The following is a 19,217-nucleotide window of genomic DNA, read 5'->3' on the forward strand; positions in this document are numbered from 1 at the left end:
ACTACATCTCCCACAATCCACATGGCCACGCCCTCCTATAAGGGCAATGATGCTCTTTCTTTCCTAATCCAAGTGACGGCTCTAACCTTGTTTTGACTGTTGTATAAAAGGTTTCTCATCAAATTGTAGCAATATGTACACACTGTATAATTCAGGTCATTTTAATCTTAAATTGCAAAAAAAAAATCTATTAGTGCTCATAATAATATTTAGAATTTTGATCAAGCTATAAGTACGTAAAAAACCAAACACTTGCGTGCTTTATGTTGGTTTCAGAGGTACAGGGTTAGGTCATGGTTGGCCACGTGATTTTAAGCAGCTCAACCAGGAATCGCGCTGGTAAACAGGCCAGCGTGTGTTCTTCAACACTTCAGAGTAACTGTTCTTATTTTGGCCCGTAGGCCAGTTTCTGCTCCAGCATTTAACTTCCACCCAGCATGGATGAAAACACTTCGAAGCTGCTAGTGAAGCTCACTCAGGACGGACAGTTGGCCGCGCTGGAGAAACACATAACATTAGGCGGCTCGACTGCGGCGCAAACTGTCAGTGGCAAACACTTCGGCAAGTCGGGAGACACCTTGCTGCACTACGCCGCAAGGCATGGACACCTGGACATTGTAAAGTACCTGATAAAGAGGGTTGGCTTGGATGTAGAGGTGTACAACAACGACTATAAGAGGCCGCTACACGAAGCAGCCTCCATGAGCCACAAGGACTGTGTTAGCTACCTGCTCCAAGAAGGCGCCAAAGTGGACAGTCTGAAGAAGGCTGACTGGTGAGAAAGAACCTGTTAACGTGTTACTACATTACTGTAACCCTACTCCAAAAGGAAGGAGGAAGAAGAAGTAAGCGCCATCTTTCCCGGGTTCACTTTAAAGCTGGCTTCGCTGTGGGAGGGGTTACCGCCCTTCGATAGCTCAGTTGGTAGAGCGGAGGACTGTAGAGGCTGAATGCTGACATCCTTAGGTCGCTGGTTCGAATCCGGCTCGAAGGAGTTACCTTTTTTAACTCGACAGAACAGTACAACTATAAACAAATGGCGTAATATTAGCTAAATATACCTGAAGGAGCGGCTTTACTTTTCTTTAATATACTTCAATAAATTTGTGTTTCTAGTTGGAAATCGAAGGGGCTTATTGGTAAAAATAGCTGACAATACAATACGTTATTACAATTAAATGTACATTATTTCAAATTCAGGCTTTACAGTCCAGCCCTGTTAAACACTGACTGTTCTACAGTGCTCAGACTGTATCTGTGTGCTCCGTTTGGGGTGTATTCAGTATGGTCGTTTAAAATTAACATGAAAGAAATTGTAATATTATTTTTTTCATAAGCTACTCTTAAAATGTGAAGATATTACACGTTGTATAATATGTTCCATGATTGTAGCGCAGGAAACAAATAAAAACAGGTCAGTAGGACAGCAGCAGCACATTATCTTTCCAACTTCACTCCATATTTCGCCTGGTTATCCACGCCCCCTAGTGGCTCTATCAGTAAGTACGGGACAGATCTTCTACATAGAGTGTATGAATATATCCACCAATTGCAGTAAGTTTGTTTGTCAGAGGAGATTTGTGTCTCTGCTCTCAGGACTCCGCTGATGATGGCGTGCACTCGGAGGAACCTGGACGTGATCCAGGAGCTGCTTTGCCACGGTGCCGACCCCGCACTGAGAAACAAGGACGGCTGGAACTCCTTCCACATCGCCTGCAGAGAGGGAGACCCTGTGGTCATACAGCACCTGCTCCTTGTTGCACCAGACGTCTGGAGGACGGAGAGCAGGACACGCAGGACGCCACTACACACCGCAGGTGTCTGTACTTACAGTATGTGGAGATGTGACGTGAGGGGAAATCATATAACTTACACTTTCTCTGTTCATCCAGCAATGCATGGATGTGAGGAGGTGGTTAAGGTCTTGCTGGACAGGTATGTTGAAATTTTACATGGAGACTAATTCTGCTGCATATTTAACGCCAAATCCAGTCAACTCTGGATGCTGTCTGACTTTAGTTGTCAGCAGTTCTTACATATATAGCCCATTCACAGTATAAAAATGTATTTAAATGTGACGCAGAAGTCAAAGGTTAGATAGATGTTATAAAATTTAAGTTGTTTTTTATGACACTGAAAATTTCTGCACTCTTAAATTTCTGCGACTTCTTTTGGCACAAATGTAGCTCCACCTGCTTGATGCTGATTCGCAGCTCACGGATAACTTTGTCTGACTGATCCTTACATTTACTGGTGTTTTTCCAGATGTGGCTACATGCCTGACAGCACTGACAGCTGTGGAGTCACGCCTTTCATGGACGCCATCAGGAATGGACACATCTCTGTGGCCAGGCTTCTTTTAGACGAGCACCAGGTGGAGGAAAGCAGTCCCCTGCAGTAATGTTTCTGCACTGACGTAGTTATATGTAGTGTCTCCACCTGACCTGTGTGTGTGTGTGTGTGTGTGTGTGTGTGTGTGTGTGTGTGTGTGTGTGTGTGTGTGTGTGTGTGTGCGCGCCACAGGCATCTGCAGCAGCTGCTGACATACTCGGGGCTCAGCCAGTGCACCAGGTAGCCGTCACAGGCCAGGATGAGGCTCTGCGGTTTCTGGTGAAGGACTTGAATGTCGAGGTGAACCAGAGGGCGACCAGCATCCAGCTCACCGCCCTGCATTACGCTGCCAAGGTCAGGGATTTCCCTCTGGTCTCCTTCAGCAGTCTGGTGGGAAGCTTCGGAATGGTTGGGAAAGATAAATAAATAAGCGTAGGAATGTAAGGAAAGGGACCAAGATGGGATGACTTGAGAAGTTTCAGGTATTTTGCTGTGTTGTTGTGTGGAGTGGTTAATATTTACTAACAGCAGAGCCTCGTCATGGCTCAGCTGGTGGAGCGGAGGATGTCGAGGCGTGACGCTGAAATTCACGGGTTGCTGGTTTGAAGGAGGAATAGTTTCATCCTTCAGGAATATTACATTTATCTTTCCAAACCTTTGTGTCAAACATGTGGGCCGAGAGCCGGAATCGGCCCGGCAAACACTCTAATCCGGCCCCCTGCACAGCTTTGGGAAAAGTGCAGAAGTGCATCTATTTTTACTGTATTTTCATTCGTTTTCCAGCTTTTGATAAAGACCCATCCCCACGCCTGACGGTCATGCTGTACGAATTAAATAACGTTTTTCCACTGTGTGGGAAAACTGTGGAAAAACGTTACTGCAGTCAGTTCAAACTTTTACAAAAGGACATTTTCTGTGAACTGACAAAAATGTCATATTTTATAATTACAGGACAGTCTTCACAATGAACTAACAGCACTTTTCCTGTAGTTTGACCCCTTTATGGCGTAGTTTCACTGATGCAGTCCAGATGAGCTGGCTAAACAACAACAGCTGGTGATAAGCTAATGTTAGACGTGGGTGAAAAAAATCCCACTTTCTCTCTGATAAACAGTTTGATTACATTTACACATTGTATGAGAGGTCATTTGCTAAGTGTCCAACAATGTTTGATTCACTGATATTTAATGTTAGCTAACAGCAGCTAACAGCAGCTAAAGCAGTGCTTACTGATAGAAAAGTGCTCTTCATTACAAGAATTACTGGAGGCTGTTTCATGTCGTCTGTGATTGTAGCCATGAAGAGTGAATGAACAGTTTTCTCAGACTGCTGATACAAGACTCACATACCGAACATAACGAGAACAAAAGCCTCGAGGCAAAGCACGGGCTACAGATCCTTCTCCGAGTCGCACTGACATGCATCTCTTTCAGGAGGGCCACACGTCCACTATAAACACACTGGTGGAACTGGGAGCGGATCCTCATGCCCGGGACAAGAAGGGGAGGACTGGTAGGATGACCTTCTCAGTGCCTTTATGTAAAGTTATTTTCTCTGACCATGCAGCTTAATCAGAGATAATTATTATCTGTGATTATCTAACAAACAATGCCATCCATGAAGTGTCCAGTGTGCTGTGTGTTCTGCAGCTGAAATACTGCTTTTGTTCAGCCAGTTGAAAACATAATACGGATCATGTGACGAGGGGAAATAACACGTGACCTTTTCTGGCTTCACGCACACTAACAGTCAGGATACTTGGTACACAGTGATGGACGTCAGCTGGTTACGTGAACACTGCGTTTGTCAGTCTGGTGATGAGTGAAGTTTTCATGGAGGAGGCGATGTTTGCAGCATATGGCAAACAGAGACAGGTCCACAGGCAGCTGCTTTCAAATGAAAATAATAGAAACATATGAGCAGTTTAAACACAATACAAGCTGAAAGCAGCAGTGTGAGTGTGTGAGCTTTGACATGTCGCTCCACTTTATTAATAAGGTTTTGCCTGTTTGATGTCGTGAGGAATAAAGGCTCAGAGTCGCAGCTCTGTCATTCAGACAGAAATGAATGTTTAGATTAATGCTTTGTTTTTCTGAGTAATTTTATTCCACGATTCTTATCGATGCTCATCAGGGAAGACTTTAAGAAGCCTTAGACCTTCCTACTGTCCGTGCACGGAGTTCTGTTCCAGGAATGATGGTGCTATATTCCAGAGAACTGATTGGTCAGTAGGCGGTAATCTCGTACCTACTGATTTCTTATCTCATACACATCTTGCACTGGAGCAGGTTATAGGGATGCAGCATCATTTTCCACGCCATGCACCGCTGCAGCAAGTGAACCAACATAAAAAATCCACCATTTTTAGTTTACAGGCTTCATTAAGCTTTGGTTGGACTCTTTGAAATAACGTGAAAGCTGCACAGTTAATATTGGGTGAACGTCTGTGACGGCTTTACTTCTCTTTTTGTCACTAACATCAAACAAAGAAAGATCTGTTCCTGTGTTTTGCATACACCTGTGCACGTCCCTCGTTTGCATTCATTCAGTCTGAAAAATGAACCTGCAGAGACTCATCAGCGCAGTGCTCCATAGTGACCTGTAACATCTTCAGCGTTACAGAAACAGCACCAAGCTTCTGAAATGGGAGAGTCGTCTGTTGGCTCTCATAAAACTCATTTACAGGAAATATGTCGGCACAGTGAATGAAACAGATTTGGAAACAGGAACAGAGTTAGTTTGTCTTTTCATTGTCATATGGTGATAATGTCACCACCAAAACTCAGTTGTTACAGGAAGCAGTTTTTTACTGCTGTTTCTCTTCTCCCAGCTCTTCACATGGCGTGCATTGGGCAGCACGCAGACGCAGCCAGGACGCTCCTGCAGCTCGGCCTCAAAGATTCTGAGGATGCGTCCGGCACAACCGCCAGGCAGCTGGCCAGGAAACCCCACGTAGTGCAAGTGTTTGAACGTGAACTGGCACACAGACCCTAATCAATCCTTGAAACATTGAGTTCTTAATTTATTGAAATAAAGAAAAGCTGAAGCCTAATAGTGTGATTCAAGTTATTTTGCACAGATTGTGTGGATTACAATAAAAACTGTCACCCTTGTGTTTGCTAAAAGACGCAGGTTTAGACATGATCATGCTAACAGTAATCTCACTTTACCTGATAAACTCTGCATCCTGCCAGGACAGTTCGTGGCGACACAACACAAAAATGCAGCTTTCATTGTCGGCCACTACATTTGATACTGTTTGACAATCTGCTTGGCTGCCTGTTGTTTCTACTTAAAAATATGTTGGTCTTGGTGACTATCTATATGAGCTCAAAGCAGCCCACACACCGATGTAGGACTTGGGACTTTTCTGTTTGCCAACAGGTGTGTCATGCATATATGTTGTTGCAGCAGTTGAGCATATTGCCCACGCTATGCTCAATAGGCAAAGTTCCAATTCACTAAAAGTTTCTGTACATTTTTGAGACTGTGATGGAAACTATCACAAAGAAAATGAAGCCACAGCGTTTGTTTGCTGTAGTTTTTTTGTTCAGCTTCACACAAGCGAATGAAATGACACAGTACGTGTGTCAAATGTCTGTAATAATTGGCAATCAATTGCTATAATTGACAAGTAAGGCATAAAACCAATGGATGCACTCCTGCTAGAACCCTATGATTACAAGACAAAACACCGGCTCAAATTACAGCTACTATTAACTACTGGTGTAGAAACATGGAAAACGGGACTATAATAAAGCCTAACTCAGTGGACCAGAAATACATATGTTATCCTTATTGTACTTTAAGCTTCTGACCAAGTCCTCCAAGTTTTCCCATGTCACACCCCTGCTGATTCAGCTGCACTGGCTCCCCGTTAAATTCAGAATCCACTTTAAGATAAGATAAGATAAGATAAGATAAGATAAGATAACCTTTATTAGTCCCACACGTGGGAAATTTGTTTTGTCACAGCAGGAAGTGGACAGTGCAAAAGTTATGAGGCAAAAATTAGAATACAATAAGAATAAATACAGTACACAACTGTACAGAATAGAATAAAATAATATACTATATACAGTAGAATAAAATAAAATAAATATACAATAAGATAAAAATAGAATACAAATACAAATACTATATACAACTGAGTAAAAATACAACGATGACAGAAAGGATTATTGCACTTAGTATTATTGCATATGTATGGATGTGTGTGCTTGATCAGTTAAAGTCTTTATTATGGAGTCTGACAGCAGTGGGGAGGAAAGACCTGCGAAATCTCTCCGTCCCACACCGTGGGTGCCGCAGTCTCCCACTGAAGGAGCTGCTCAGTGCTGTCACAGTCTGCTGCATGGGGTTTAAGGTTTTGACCTTGACTTTCAGGGCTCTGCATGGACAAGCACCAACATATATAAGTGAACTTTTACATCCATACATTCCCAGCAGGTCCCTGAGGTCATGTGACCAGGGCTTGCTTGCTGTCCAACACACGAGGCTGAAAACAAAAGGCGACAAAGCTTTTGGAACTGTGGCCCCCAGATTGTGGAACTCTCTTCCTTTGAGCCTGAGATCTGTGGACTCAGTGGTCGCTTTTAAAAAACAGCTAAAAACCCATCTTTTTAAACTTGCTTTTAGTTGATTTTTAGTTTTAGGTTTTAGCTTCTGTGAAGCACTTTGTGATTTTTATCTTGAAAGGTGCTATATAAATAAAGTTTTACTTACTTATGCTTAATGAGTGAGTCACATTTAAATATATTTGGCCGTATTGCGTTAAAACAGTTTATGAGATTGTTATTTAGCTGTGGATATGTCACACTACCTTCCGGCACTGGTAAGGTTTCCCACATCAACACAGTGTTTGGCCCATATCTACTTTGTCGGGTTCTGGTCACCCTACCTGATCCCTGCCGGCTGTAACGCACAGGTGCAACACTGTGCTTTGTGAAGCAGTGCGTCCACACCATTGGCCCACACAGGTACCCGGTACGACGCTTCTTCACGCCTCTTCCTGCAGTGACTGACAGGCTGAGAAGCCCCGCCCCGAAGGCGCCTGACGCTGAGCCGCAGCCCCTTCTCACTTGTAGCCCCGCAGATCTCCATTTTCTTCTTTCCTCATATTCCGGAGCGGAAGAGCAAAGACTTTTGGAAAAAATGGATGAAGAATACGACGTTATCGTTCTGGGCACCGGGCTTACGGTGAGAGAGAAAAACATACAACGCGTGGGCGTGATTTGCAACCTGTTAACATCGCGGTTAACGCTGGAGAAGACGGGGCCTAATCAGCAGGGTTAATGCTAAGTAGCTAGCTTAGCCGCTAACCGAGCGTGAGCGTTTACGTGTTAAGCAATGGAAACTAAATGAAGGCGCTAACCCCAACTACTAGCTCTGTGCTATCAGCAGCTGCTTTCAGTGTCTGAGAAAGATTAACGATAGCAACTGTTAACTCGCTCGAGATAAGTTGAAACGCTCAAACTGTTTTGTATCCTTAATAGGTATTGTAGTACCGCTTGAGTTTAATTAGCGCAGTTCATTGTGTGGATATGCAGAAACTGAGCGCCAATTAAGGCAGCTTTTCTCAGTCAAGATAAGATTAGCCTACGGATGAGTAGTCTGTTAACGTTAGCTGACCTACATTAAGCTATTTTATTAGCCTGCTAACGACGGAGCACAGTCCTGTTGTAGCGGTGTCATCGAATGTATTCTTGGGGTCGAAACGGTTCCCACCGCCGCTCGCCTGCTGCAAGCAGTTCTACGGCAGTGCAGCTATGTTGAGCTCGTTGAAGTGTCCTTTCAGCGCTGTTCTGTGCGGCAGTGCAACTAAACTACTACAAACTGAACAGCACTACGAATAAATCTCAGCAGGTTCTCGGGTTTAATAAAACGAGAAGCTATTTGGCATAGAGGCGCATTGGGACACGTTAATGTAACTGCAGTCGCAAACTTCACCAGCAGGTTGAAGTTACATATCCTGTCCGACTTTCAGTTCACTTTTACACCCGCCGCCCACCAAAAACTAACGTACCGAGTGGCGTGTGTGGGATTGGGGATGTGTAGGCTTTGTTTCTGCGGACTCTCTTTGCTGCTCGTACTTTTAAATAAAACGATTCCCTCGGACAGACTTCCTGACTTTGTTGTTTAAACATGCCGGAAAACCAGTGGTTAGTTTGGGGCTTAATCACAAGCCAACTTGCTGCTTGTACCATTGTCGTCACCACCTTGTTGAGTCGCTGTACAGTGACGTGTTTTTGAGTTGCTTCAGCCCAGGACTTCAGCACAGCGGGTTAACTTTGAGGACTAATACTGGGTGTGGTTCCAACAAGGCTGAGGAACTGAAAGTACACTGCCAGAAGCCAGTTTAGTTAGAGCTGGTGGCCAACCACTCAGAACCACAGCAGACTTGAAGACTGAGGTGGCATAGTGTAGTTTCACACGGAAGTAGTTGAGTCTGCAAATAAATGACTTCACTTCTGTATTCTGCCACCTTCTCCTTTTCTGCTACAACACAGACAAAGGCGTTGCTATGTTTACTAACTGAGCAGGTTATGCAGGAATCTGTGCAAGCCCTGCCACCAGGAAACTTCATCTGACTTTGTTTCCTGTCTCTGGGGCAGATGCTTAATTAGAAAGGGATAGCTGTGTTGTACATGGCAACAATTAGTCTTAAAACGTTTGTAAGTGCACGGTAACAGCTGTCACTGTGAAGTGTACTCTGTGCTCTAGGTCTTAAATGGAAATTGTTAGGCAGGCCTTCTTGGATTTTGGGAGGTTTATTATGCAGGGGGCAGGGGGACGGGGTTCCCCATCTGTCCACTACTGACGACACATTAGAGGAGGGGCTTGGCACAAGATGCCAAGCTCTAAGTGTGGCCCGGTCCTCATTATGATGCTGGTAGTTGGAGTAAGCAGCTTTTAGACTCCAGCCAGGAGATGTGAGTAGGACAGCATTTAGTTATTGAGAAGTATAAAGAGATTGTTGTGACAGCTCTACAAGTTGATTGGCCCAATTAAGCCAGTGACAGTGTTTCTATCAATGGATGAATTGATGCTCACCAATTTGTGGGTTTTCTTACAGTTTATAGTTTGACATTAAAACCCTTCATCAAACCAGCAGTCCTGATAGTTTAAACATAAGTGTGTTGTCATCTGAGATGGTGATAAAGGATGGAGAATCTAGACTACGGGTGACTAAAAGGCGTTTTGTTGAAAAGACTGAGGCATAATAATGATAATAATAATAATAAATGTTATTTAAAAGCACCCAAAGACACTTAACAATGGAGTAAAACACATAGTAGAACAATGACAACCAAGAACAGTAATTAGTTTACAGTGAATATGCAGATTTGAACAGATGGGCATACAAAGTTAGGCATGTTTTGCCTTCGATTCACTCGAGCTGTCCCTGGCTGCTCTCTGGCTCAGTGGGTGGGGCTCAGGCATCTCCCCCTCACAAAGTAAACCATGTGTTACCTGAGGCTAAAATCTGTGCGTGTGTTTTTATTTCTTTTTCGTCCCAATGAGTGAATAACTGAAGAAGAACGAATACAAGTGAAGGGCAAAGATGCTCTTCACATCTCAGGTGTAGAAACATTTTAGGTGGGAGCTGAAGAAGAGATGGGAAATCCCATTAACTGCACAGTAACCTCATACCATACGAGGAAGTCTGTTACAAACTCAATGACACTATTCATTCTTTTCAGTTACGTGACCAGTGCAGAGCCCAGAGGACAAAAGCAACAGTTAAAACTAGGGCTGGGCGATATATCGAGTATACTCGATGTAACTGTCAAGTATAAATTGGCATGGCAATATTAACCCCCCCGTGGCCCACTGCACTCTGTGTTTATATACCACCAGATAGGGAAAAATATGGCGGGAGCTTCAGACGAGCGAGGGAATGAGACTCGCTGCGTTTGGATTTCGTGAGGAGGATGCAGAACACAGTGCGGTCATTTGCATTAATGCCGTAAAACTATTGCTGCTAAAGGTAGCAGTACTACGAAATTATTCCACCAGCTTAAAAGTCATCTGCTGCAAAATGAAGACCGTTTCAAACCTGAGGCATGTCAGCGTCTCGCCACACACCAAAGAACACGCTAAATAAACCAGCTGTGACACCTGTGACTGCTCTTAGTCGTTTTTATAGTCACTATCTAGACTTTTGTTTCTGTAATTTGAGGTCAGCAAAATGTTTTTATTCCCATTGTCAGGTAAACCATTTCTCCATTTTAAATAACTGAGTTGATGTGTAGGAGGGATCTGCAGTGTTTGCAGAAGTGCTTTACTTTAAAAGATTGATAGTTAAAGTGCAGTAAAAGTACTCAGTCACAATAATGACTACAGGTAACTGTAGTGCAGAGGCATGATGGAACACAAGACTCCACTTATGAAAAGTAGCTTAGAAGTAAAAATAAGAGAATTTGAAGCACTGCTGATAATCTTAATAAGTCAAGTAATACAGAAGTTATGGAACTGATACAAGATACTCGGGCTGAAATGTTCGGGCTAAGACCCTCAAGAAGAAGATGAAATTCAGGCTAGGAAAAGAGGAGGGATTCTCTTCTGCGAGGAGTACACCGCTGTAGACGAGACAAAATTACTGAATACAAAACCAGGAAACTGACTCAACCAAAAAGGAAGCAACAAAGGGACTTACTGAAAGGCACCGGTTAGTTTGTGGCTAAACAAACTTAAAGCAGAGATGACTTGATGGGTAAAAGAAAAGCCTTAAATATAATCCAGATTCAAGGCTCTGCTAAAAGTCTGCTGTAAAAACCAAAGGTGAAGTATAACGTGGGTTGTGGTTGAAAAGCTGAGGGTCACAAACTGCTGACCTTACACGTCCTCTAACAGGCCAGTGTTTTTGTTAGGTTGTAGGTGTCAGTGGTGTGTTTGAGAATTTACTGATGAAATGATGAAGTTATACAAAAAGCATAGAGATTGTAAAGATGCGTTACACTCCGCATGTGCTGCTGTAAAATGCTGTCATAAAGGAGAGATCCTGTGGATGTGGCACTTTCCATTCTCATTTTATAAGCCCATCACATGTTTGCATGTAGACCTTTAATCTGCCCGTGGCGGTGCTGGAGTCAACCGCACAGTGCAGTTTATTACTATAGAGTAAAGCTTTATCTTTGTCTTAATCTGCATTTGTAGGTGATCAGATTAAATTCTGATGAAAAATGCCTGAAACAGATCTTCAAACTGATGTCTTGTTTTATCCAGCTGGCAGGCTCGTTAATGGTCACATGACATGAAGAAAATCAGTCATATATCCACAACTGACACCAACTTTGTACATTTGTAGGTCTTCAGTTAACTTCTTTACATTATTAGTAAATTAAAAGTCAGGTTATATTTAAGACATGTGACTATGATGTTTGAGAAAGCCGTCCAGATGGAGTCTTTGTTGCCCCCGACTACCCCTTCCCTTCTTCGTGTGTTAAATATTGAACTGGGACTCTGTCACTGCTTGTGGTGGTGTAATGTTTTGCCTGACAGTACAGTGAACTGGCACGATTTCCCCTCTGTCAGCATGAATCCTGCCGCTGACAGTCCTCCGGGCCTCTCTCAAAGTCGCAGTTTTTATAGGCAGCAGCAGGTTGGCTTCAGTCACGTCTCCTCAGAGGAGTGGCTGTGCCACATTACAGCAACTCTGGCCCACATATTTAATTTTATTTATTTGGTGTGTCTGCACGAGGCTTTGAGCAGTCGTCACGATCCAGTTTCACTGGAGCAAATGAAACTTTCTTTGGACAAACGTGCACAGTGTTGCAGAAATGATGCCGAGATGAGTGAATGAGTTGGTAGCAGGGCGTTTATAGTTTTGCATGTTTTAAATTTTCATTTTGTTTATCCAGTTTTTGTATCTTTTTTAAATTAAAGCGCAACATTGTTTCCATTTTTTTTTCTTAGATTGTAGTTTTTGTATTATTTCAGTTTATTTGTATTTTTAACTGTTTTTTTTTTTTTTTTTAACAGCTAGTTTTTGTGCAATGGATATTTTCATGGGAAAGGTGGTTTACCAGTAAGCTGTAGTATGGTGTGTACTGGCACAGGTGCTGTACAAGTTGACAGTAAGCGTTAGGTGGCATCAGTCAGTGCTGCCTTAGTTTGGTTGGTATGTAAGAAACATTCTCCTGAGCCTAACCTTTCATTCAGTAGAACAACTTGTTTTAGAGTAAAATCCAGTCACATGATGCTCACACTGGTGGCTAACTTCTACAAGCCCTCAGCTCTAATCTTATTGAGTTTGGGTGGGAATTCCACTGTGGCAATTCTTATCATGTCCAACCCTCTGAAGCCCAGTGGAAGCAGCACTCATCCTCTCAGCTCTGCACAAACATGTCAGACATGTTCGGTCAAAGTTGGTCTTGTGGCAAATTGAAAGTCATGGAAACAGTAACACGTGGGACATTGTAAAGTACAAATGGCCGAATCGCGTAGTGAATTAACGTAACAGAAACACTGCTTTTGTTTTGTTTAAAATAAAAAAAGCTGCAGTTTAACCCTACGAGTGTGATGGTAGACGACCTGACCTACTGAGTCACTTCACACATTACAGACTGTTGCTAAAAGTATCGAGACCGACAGGAAGTGATGGGAGGCAAAACTGACATGCAGAAGGTTAGCTGCAGAATCAGGGAGGTTACACTTGCATGGTATGTGTTACGGTCAGGATGAAGGCGTAAATCTGTTGTTGTCTGACAAAAGTTCATTTCCTGAATTGGCTGCATTTTTAAAAAACAGAGATTTGTTGGTGTAACTGTATAGATCTTAGTGTTTCTGCATGTGTATAAACATAACAGCACGTGCTGGACTGCAGTAATCGAGTTCTGAACCACCAATGAAGTAATGTTTCACTGCAGTTGCATGCAGTTGAGCTGCCCTGGTAAATACAGCTATTCCTGTTGAGTAAATCATTTTTATTATTAGTGTTTTTGTCATTATTATATCCTGTAACTCGTGTGTGAGGAAAGCACTCTGAAGAACTCTGTGGTTGATTTGAGTCTAACTTCTGTACTTCCTCTCCCAACAGGAATGTATTTTATCAGGCATTATGTCAGTGAATGGGAAAAAGGTTCTGCACATGGATCGCAACTCCTACTACGGAGGTGATAGCGCCTCCATCACACCTCTTGAAGACGTAAGTTGACCTCCCACATCTCTGATTTCTCTTTTGTATTGAGTTGGTTGTTTCACCACAGTGATGTGGAGTTAGGATGAACGTTTGTATTTTAAGGCCAGTAATGGCTTCTTTTAACATGGATCCATTTTGTTCTGAAACGCCACACGTTCCTCTTCTATCCAGCAGAGGTGGTGATGATAGAATTAGCATATTTCATTTTGTGAGAGTAGGAAATTAAGATGCCGCTGTGAAAGTGGAAGCTGTTGCCTGTGGGTCAGATGTTATGTGTCTCACTACAGCTCTACAAGCGCTTCAACCTTCCCGGAAGCCCTCCTGACTCAATGGGAAAAGGCCGGGATTGGAACGTGGACCTTGTCCCTAAATTCCTCATGGCCAATGGTATAGTTTCCCTGATCTTTGGTAGACAAGAAACGATATAATAACTGGGCAACGATTAAAAGGATCCTTAGATGTGATAACGATGAACGTTTCCATGAATGAAAGTATCCCTTTGTTGCAGGTCAGCTGGTCCGCATGCTGCTGATCACACAGGTGACTCGCTACCTGGATTTCAAAGTGGTTGAAGGCAGTTTTGTGTACAAGAAGCCCAAAATCCATAAAGTTCCCTCTACGGAGACGGAGGCCCTGGCATCCAGTGAGTCTAGTTAAATACTGAACGGTTTAGTGGAAGGTTGTTTTGTTGCTCTCGTTATGGATTTCCTCCTTTTCTAAACTCGTTCTCACTCAAAGGTCTGATGGGGCTGTTTGAGAAGCGGCGCTTCAGAAAGTTCCTGGTCTTTGTTGCCAACTTTGATGAGAATGACCCCAAGACTATGGAGGGTGTCGACCCAAAGAAGACGACGATGAGGGAAATATACAAGAAGTTTGACCTGGGCCAGGAAGTCATGGACTTCACCGGTCACTCCCTTGCTCTCTACCGTACAGATGAGTTAGTAGCCTTCTTTTGTCTTAACAGTGTCTGTAATTGGGCATGATTATGATGGCCTCTGCTGTGAAACGCTGCAGCTTGTAGCATTTAGATTGTTCTAATTGTTCTGCCCTTAGTTACCTGGATCAACCCTGCATGGAAGCAATCAACAGGATAAAGCTTTACAGTGAGTCTCTGGCCCGATATGGCAAGAGCCCATATCTGTACCCACTGTACGGCCTGGGAGAACTGCCACAAGGCTTTGCCAGGTAGGGGACACTTTCCATTGTTAGACACGTGTGATGAATATTTTGTTTGTACCAAAAAGATGTTAACTGTGGTTTAGGGTTGGATATTCTGCTTCATAGTCTGATATCTACCCTAAGTTGTCACACTGTTTGTAGGTTTTGGTTTCATTTACCTTCCTGCAGTGAGTTCTGAAAGTTTAATAAGCTACAGTATAGGTTGCTCCTTTATTCACAGGGGGGTTGGCACAGCAGGTGGCACCACGTTTTCAATCTGGCAGTTTGGCAGATTAGATCCTAGTTCACCAGTCCTAGGTTTAAACAGAGCACTTGTTTTTACTCTAACTTTGATATATTGTAATATACGCAGCCTTTCTCTTTGCAGCAGTTATTGTATGCACACAGCCCGGTCACAGACTTCCAGTGTGTGAATGTGTAAAGTGCTTTGAGGTCCTTAGGGACTAGTAAAGCGCTTTACAAATACAGGCCATTTACCATTTGTAACTCATCCAATGTGACGACACTCAGTCAAATCCTTCATTCAGAGCATGTGTGCAAACCAAACTCTGTGAGGAGACCACAGTAGAGTTAAAGCTGAGATGCTGGTTTACATGTGAGCTCGAGTTAAGGAGGAAACTCAAACTACACATTTTCATTGTTATTTTATTTTTTAAGTAAGCATTTTTATTTGAAGACAACTTTTTATATTTTTCAATACTTTGTTTGAGTGCACGACTGTCAGGCTGCTTCAGAATATACTGCGATGACTAATAATCCACATGGAACTTGATATGTTGGACTTTTTGTTTGAGGACGTTTTCTTTAACTGGACTTTGTTACATTGAGGTTGGGTGTGGTTTTGACTCTTGAATTGTGACTCAATTTCCAGGCTTAGCGCCATCTACGGTGGGACGTACATGCTGAACAAGCCAATAGAAGAGATTGTGATGGAGAATGGGAAGGTGGTGGGAGTCAAGTCGGAGGGGGAGGTGAGTAACGCCGGTCCCAGTAGTGCTGAAGGCACAGCCAGACTGGTTCCTCCTTTTATTATGTTCCCCTATCCTTAAGAGTAGAAAAGCGCTGTATTAGAACCAGCATCTGCAAAGACTGTCTCAGGGACGATCGTGGCTCAACAGCTGGCAGCTCGTCTTGTAATCGGAAGGTTGCCGGTTCGAGCCCCGGCTCCGACAGTCTCGGTCGTTGTGTCCTTGGGCGAGACACTTCACCCGTTGCCTACTGGTGGTGGTCAGAGGGCCCGGTGGCGCCAGTGTCCGGCAGCCTCGCCTCTGTCAGTGCGCCCCAGCTGTGGGTACAATGTAGCTGCCATCACCAGTGTGTGGATGGGTGGATGGATGTGTAAAGCGCTTTACAAATACAGACCATTTACCATGTTTTGCTCTGATGGAGAATCGCAGTGACAGTGATTGGTGGCCACCTGGATTAATGGCATTTTATAATCTTAATGTCCCTGCAGTTGCTCTTTGGTGTTGTTCACTACTTTAACTTTTTGAACATGTTTGCAAATCACAGATTGCAAGGTGCAAGCAGCTGATCTGCGACCCCAGCTACATTATGGATCGTGTCACCAAAGTGGGTCAGGTGATCAGAGCCATCTGCATCTTGAGTCATCCTATAGCCAACACTGGCGACGTAAACTCGTGCCAGATCATCATCCCCCAGAATCAGGTCAACAGGAAACACGGTGAGCAGCCAGCCTCATGTTTAGGCCTTTAGGATCAAATTTTCAGTCAGCTGTATAGTGTGCTTGTATAGTCAGACCTTAACGTCCTAACTTGCGTAGTAAGTGAAAATCCTTTCATCCCCACACCCCAACCTTCCACACCAAGCATCCACCCGATGTGCAGTCACGTTCTCGAGATGCACGTCAGGTTTTACTTAAGGCTCAGATCTGATGCAGGGTTTCAAATGTCTAACATCAAAACGTTGGCCACTGGCACTAAATGACAACATTGAATGTGACACTAACTTGAGTTTTTCTTTTGCAGACATCTATGTTTGTATGATCTCCTTTGCACACAATGTGGCTGCGCAGGGTAAATACATCGCCATCGTTAGCACCACAGTGGAGACGGGTGAGCCAGAGAAGGAGATCAAGCCAGCCCTGGACTTACTGGAGCCCATCGAGCAGAAGTTTGTCAGCATTAGCGACCAGTATGCACCCACTGACATTGGGACTGAAAGTCAGGTATGAAGATGAAATATTGTTTATACTATTACACAGTTTGTTCTTGACCGTGCCACGGTGACCTACCAGAAAGTTAGCCCTGCCAGAAACACTTCTGTTGAGTTTGTTTTTGCCTTTTTCCAGTGTTTTGTGTGCTTTCACACCATTTTTCTGTGTGCTGGTGTTTTCTTCAGTTTGACCTCCGACCGTACACTTCCCAGTATTGCTACTATTGCCAAATACCCACAGAGGAAAAACGTGTCATTCCAGGATTTTTCATGCATGTGTCCGTATCCCTCATCTTCATCTGTATTTCCCATCAAGTATATCAATCTCTGAACTTGTGGAGATGTTTTTTTGTTGTGAATGTTTAAATCTCAGTGCTAACACAGTGGGAGTTGATGTCACAGTTAAACCTGACTAGAAGTGTTAAAAAAATGGTGTCAGATCCAGACTGGGCTGAAGTCTGTTTCTGTCAGTTTCCAGCTTGGATCTGAATGGCATGTTTAACATGGCTAAAGTCAGCGATGCAGTTAATGAAGCACACAGCGTTGGTGTCTTATAGATGTGTGACTAGCACATGGCCGTATTTATCACATGATAAAGGCAGACTTGGTTTAATCTCTGTGCAGTTGAGCTGATTTGTCAGAGTGCACATCTTCAACAACTGCATGTTATCCTTCTGTCGTTAGCTTTAGCTTGTAAATCTGCCTACAAGGCTAAAAACCAGTCGGCAGATATTGTTATTAAATGTCCTGGACATGACTGCAAAGTTCTGCCATATATCTGTGTGCACTGCAGTTTCTTTACTCTAATGCTGGGTTTTTACACGAGGCACACACAACGTGCTCGATCAGCTCCGCCCACAAAGGTTTACAAAGCCATTGAAAGCTCCTCTGTGACCACAGAAATAAAAGGAGGATGCTTTTGTAACTAATGATTTGTAGTGTGCGTAGTTGACATGAAAGAACGCACTGCGTGCTCTTACTGCCACCTGGTGAACAGTTACAGTTGAACATCTCGGGCGCTTTGATTGGACTTCTTTTAGTTCTTGGAGACTTTGCTCTGTTGTTGCTTCTACTTTGTATGGATGATTGTTTTGCTTATTTCACGATGTTTGCTCTGTGACGTTAAGGCACACTTGGACTTTTGTTTCCCTCTAGATCTTCATCTCTCGGTCCTACGATGCAACAACTCACTTTGAGACCACCTGTGATGACATCAAGGACATCTACAAGAGGATGACAGGCTCAGAGTTTGACTTTGCTGAGATGGAGCGCAAGAAGAAAGACACCTTTGGTGACGATGATTCGTAGAGGCAGCCAGTCCTGCAACACTCTGATAATCAAAGACAACGGAAATCTTATAAAAAATAGAAAACTTACACAAAAAAGTAAAGACCAGTGGGCTGACTGATTACTCGAGTACACAGTTTGCCCACTGAAGAAGTTGATGATGCATAGAGAGAGGCGGTATAGTTTTGTTGGATAGGGTTCAGGGAGAGCGCTATGCTTCTTCACATCATTCAGGTGGGTGTTGCACTAAATACTGGTTATATCTAATAGACAGTTAATACCCTACATTTTTCTAATTCATCATGCTAAGACGATGCGTAGTCCAAAGATGCCAAATGAAACGATTCATAATCAATAGTATCTGGAAAAGATGTACACTATATACTCGGCTGATATTTTGTATATGCAGGTGTTCTTTTCGTGTCAGGTTCTGTGAGTTGTGGCTTGGCATCGTGTGTCTGTATTCAGTTGTGGTGTGTTGAGCTGAGTGTTCCTCACAGGATGTGGCAGTTCCTGCACTTTCAGGCCGGTAACAGCAGAGCGCCGTGCGAGGCAGCACCTCAGCATCCACATCATATGGTCCGGTTTTGTAAAAGTGCTTTAGTGGTGTATGGGCTAGGTCTTCTTTCTTTGTTTGATCCCCTGATTGTGCGACAGCATACAGTAAGTCACAGGCACGACTGTAGCTCAACATGAACCTCCTGAACCGGTTTTCAACACTTTGAGTTACTATAATGCATCTGAGAAAAATGTATTAGTTCCTGTATTACCCAAAATAATCAAAGACCCGAGCATTAACAGCAGATTGATGACACATGTAATTGCTTAAGAAGGACCAAATGTGTACTGCAGCAGTATTGAACTGATGGGAGCCTTGTGATATCTGGTTTTGAACAACTGTTGTTAAAAAAGGAAGAAAAAAATTATCTTGGGGCTCAAATGATTTCTGTACTGCAAAGTAAAAAAAGAAAAACTTTGTCAAAATCCAAAGCTGTGTGAGATTTATTTATTTTAGTAGTTTCAAGTATGCAGCAGGCTTTGTAATGTCTGCTTCTACACATCCTTACCCTGACAACATTTGGTAGTGCATCATCATGGATGA

At 43.3% G+C, this 19,217-nt stretch overlaps 2 protein-coding genes and 1 non-coding gene across 6 annotated transcripts; all 3 read left to right on the top strand.

The window, feature by feature from the left end:
- The first annotated feature begins 273 nt into the window (after window positions 1-273).
- On the top strand, window positions 274-5,383 carry ankrd16 (ankyrin repeat domain 16). 4 transcript variants are annotated; one of them, XM_085387389.1, is made up of 7 exons: window positions 274-775; window positions 1,597-1,817; window positions 1,893-1,935; window positions 2,266-2,378; window positions 2,522-2,685; window positions 3,765-3,870; window positions 5,162-5,383. In XM_085387389.1, exons 1-7 carry the CDS (start codon window positions 438-440, stop codon window positions 5,323-5,325), a joined length of 1,149 nt encoding a protein of 382 aa, XP_085243515.1. In that variant the 5' UTR covers window positions 274-437; the 3' UTR covers window positions 5,326-5,383. The 4 variants fall into 4 exon arrangements, with proteins under 4 accessions (XP_085243515.1, XP_085243516.1, XP_085243517.1 ...); XM_085387390.1 differs by having other exon boundaries at window positions 280-775; window positions 2,266-2,374; window positions 2,524-2,685; XM_085387391.1 differs by having other exon boundaries at window positions 281-775; window positions 3,765-3,843.
- trnay-gua (transfer RNA tyrosine (anticodon GUA)) lies at window positions 907-994 on the top strand. The gene is given in 2 exon segments: window positions 907-943; window positions 959-994. It is a non-coding gene; the product is annotated as a tRNA-Tyr (tRNA).
- Window positions 5,384-7,367: 1,984 nt separating the features above from the next.
- gdi2 (GDP dissociation inhibitor 2) lies at window positions 7,368-19,105 on the top strand. The gene is made up of 10 exons (XM_085387835.1): window positions 7,368-7,530; window positions 13,373-13,480; window positions 13,762-13,861; window positions 13,983-14,117; window positions 14,213-14,411; window positions 14,528-14,659; window positions 15,525-15,624; window positions 16,166-16,337; window positions 16,642-16,841; window positions 17,984-19,105. Exons 1-10 carry the CDS (start codon window positions 7,486-7,488, stop codon window positions 18,134-18,136), a joined length of 1,344 nt encoding a protein of 447 aa, XP_085243961.1. The 5' UTR covers window positions 7,368-7,485; the 3' UTR covers window positions 18,137-19,105.
- The last annotated feature ends 112 nt before the right edge of the window (window positions 19,106-19,217 follow it).

The sequence above is a fragment of the Rhamphochromis longiceps genome, linkage group LG17, assembly GCF_057381845.1.
Source record: "Rhamphochromis longiceps isolate RC_006_pf linkage group LG17, R_longiceps_female_GT1.1, whole genome shotgun sequence".
In the NCBI taxonomy this organism is placed as follows: Eukaryota; Metazoa; Chordata; class Actinopteri; order Cichliformes; family Cichlidae; genus Rhamphochromis; species Rhamphochromis longiceps.

Excerpts from the sequence above, each read along its gene's own strand:
- gdi2 (XM_085387835.1), top strand. The coding sequence starts at position 7,486 with ATGGATGAAGAATACGACGTTATCGTTCTGGGCACCGGGCTTACG. Across the intron at positions 13,862-13,982 it reads TAAATTCCTCATGGCCAATG|GTCAGCTGGTCCGCATGCTG; the intron begins GTATAGTTTCCC and ends CCTTTGTTGCAG. Across the intron at positions 14,412-14,527 it reads GCTCTCTACCGTACAGATGA|TTACCTGGATCAACCCTGCA; the intron begins GTTAGTAGCCTT and ends TTCTGCCCTTAG.
- ankrd16 (XM_085387389.1), top strand. The coding sequence starts at position 438 with ATGGATGAAAACACTTCGAAGCTGCTAGTGAAGCTCACTCAGGACGGA. Across the intron at positions 1,818-1,892 it reads GACGCCACTACACACCGCAG|CAATGCATGGATGTGAGGAG; the intron begins GTGTCTGTACTT and ends CTGTTCATCCAG. Across the intron at positions 3,871-5,161 it reads GACCTTCTCAGTGCCTTTAT|CTCTTCACATGGCGTGCATT; the intron begins GTAAAGTTATTT and ends CTCTTCTCCCAG.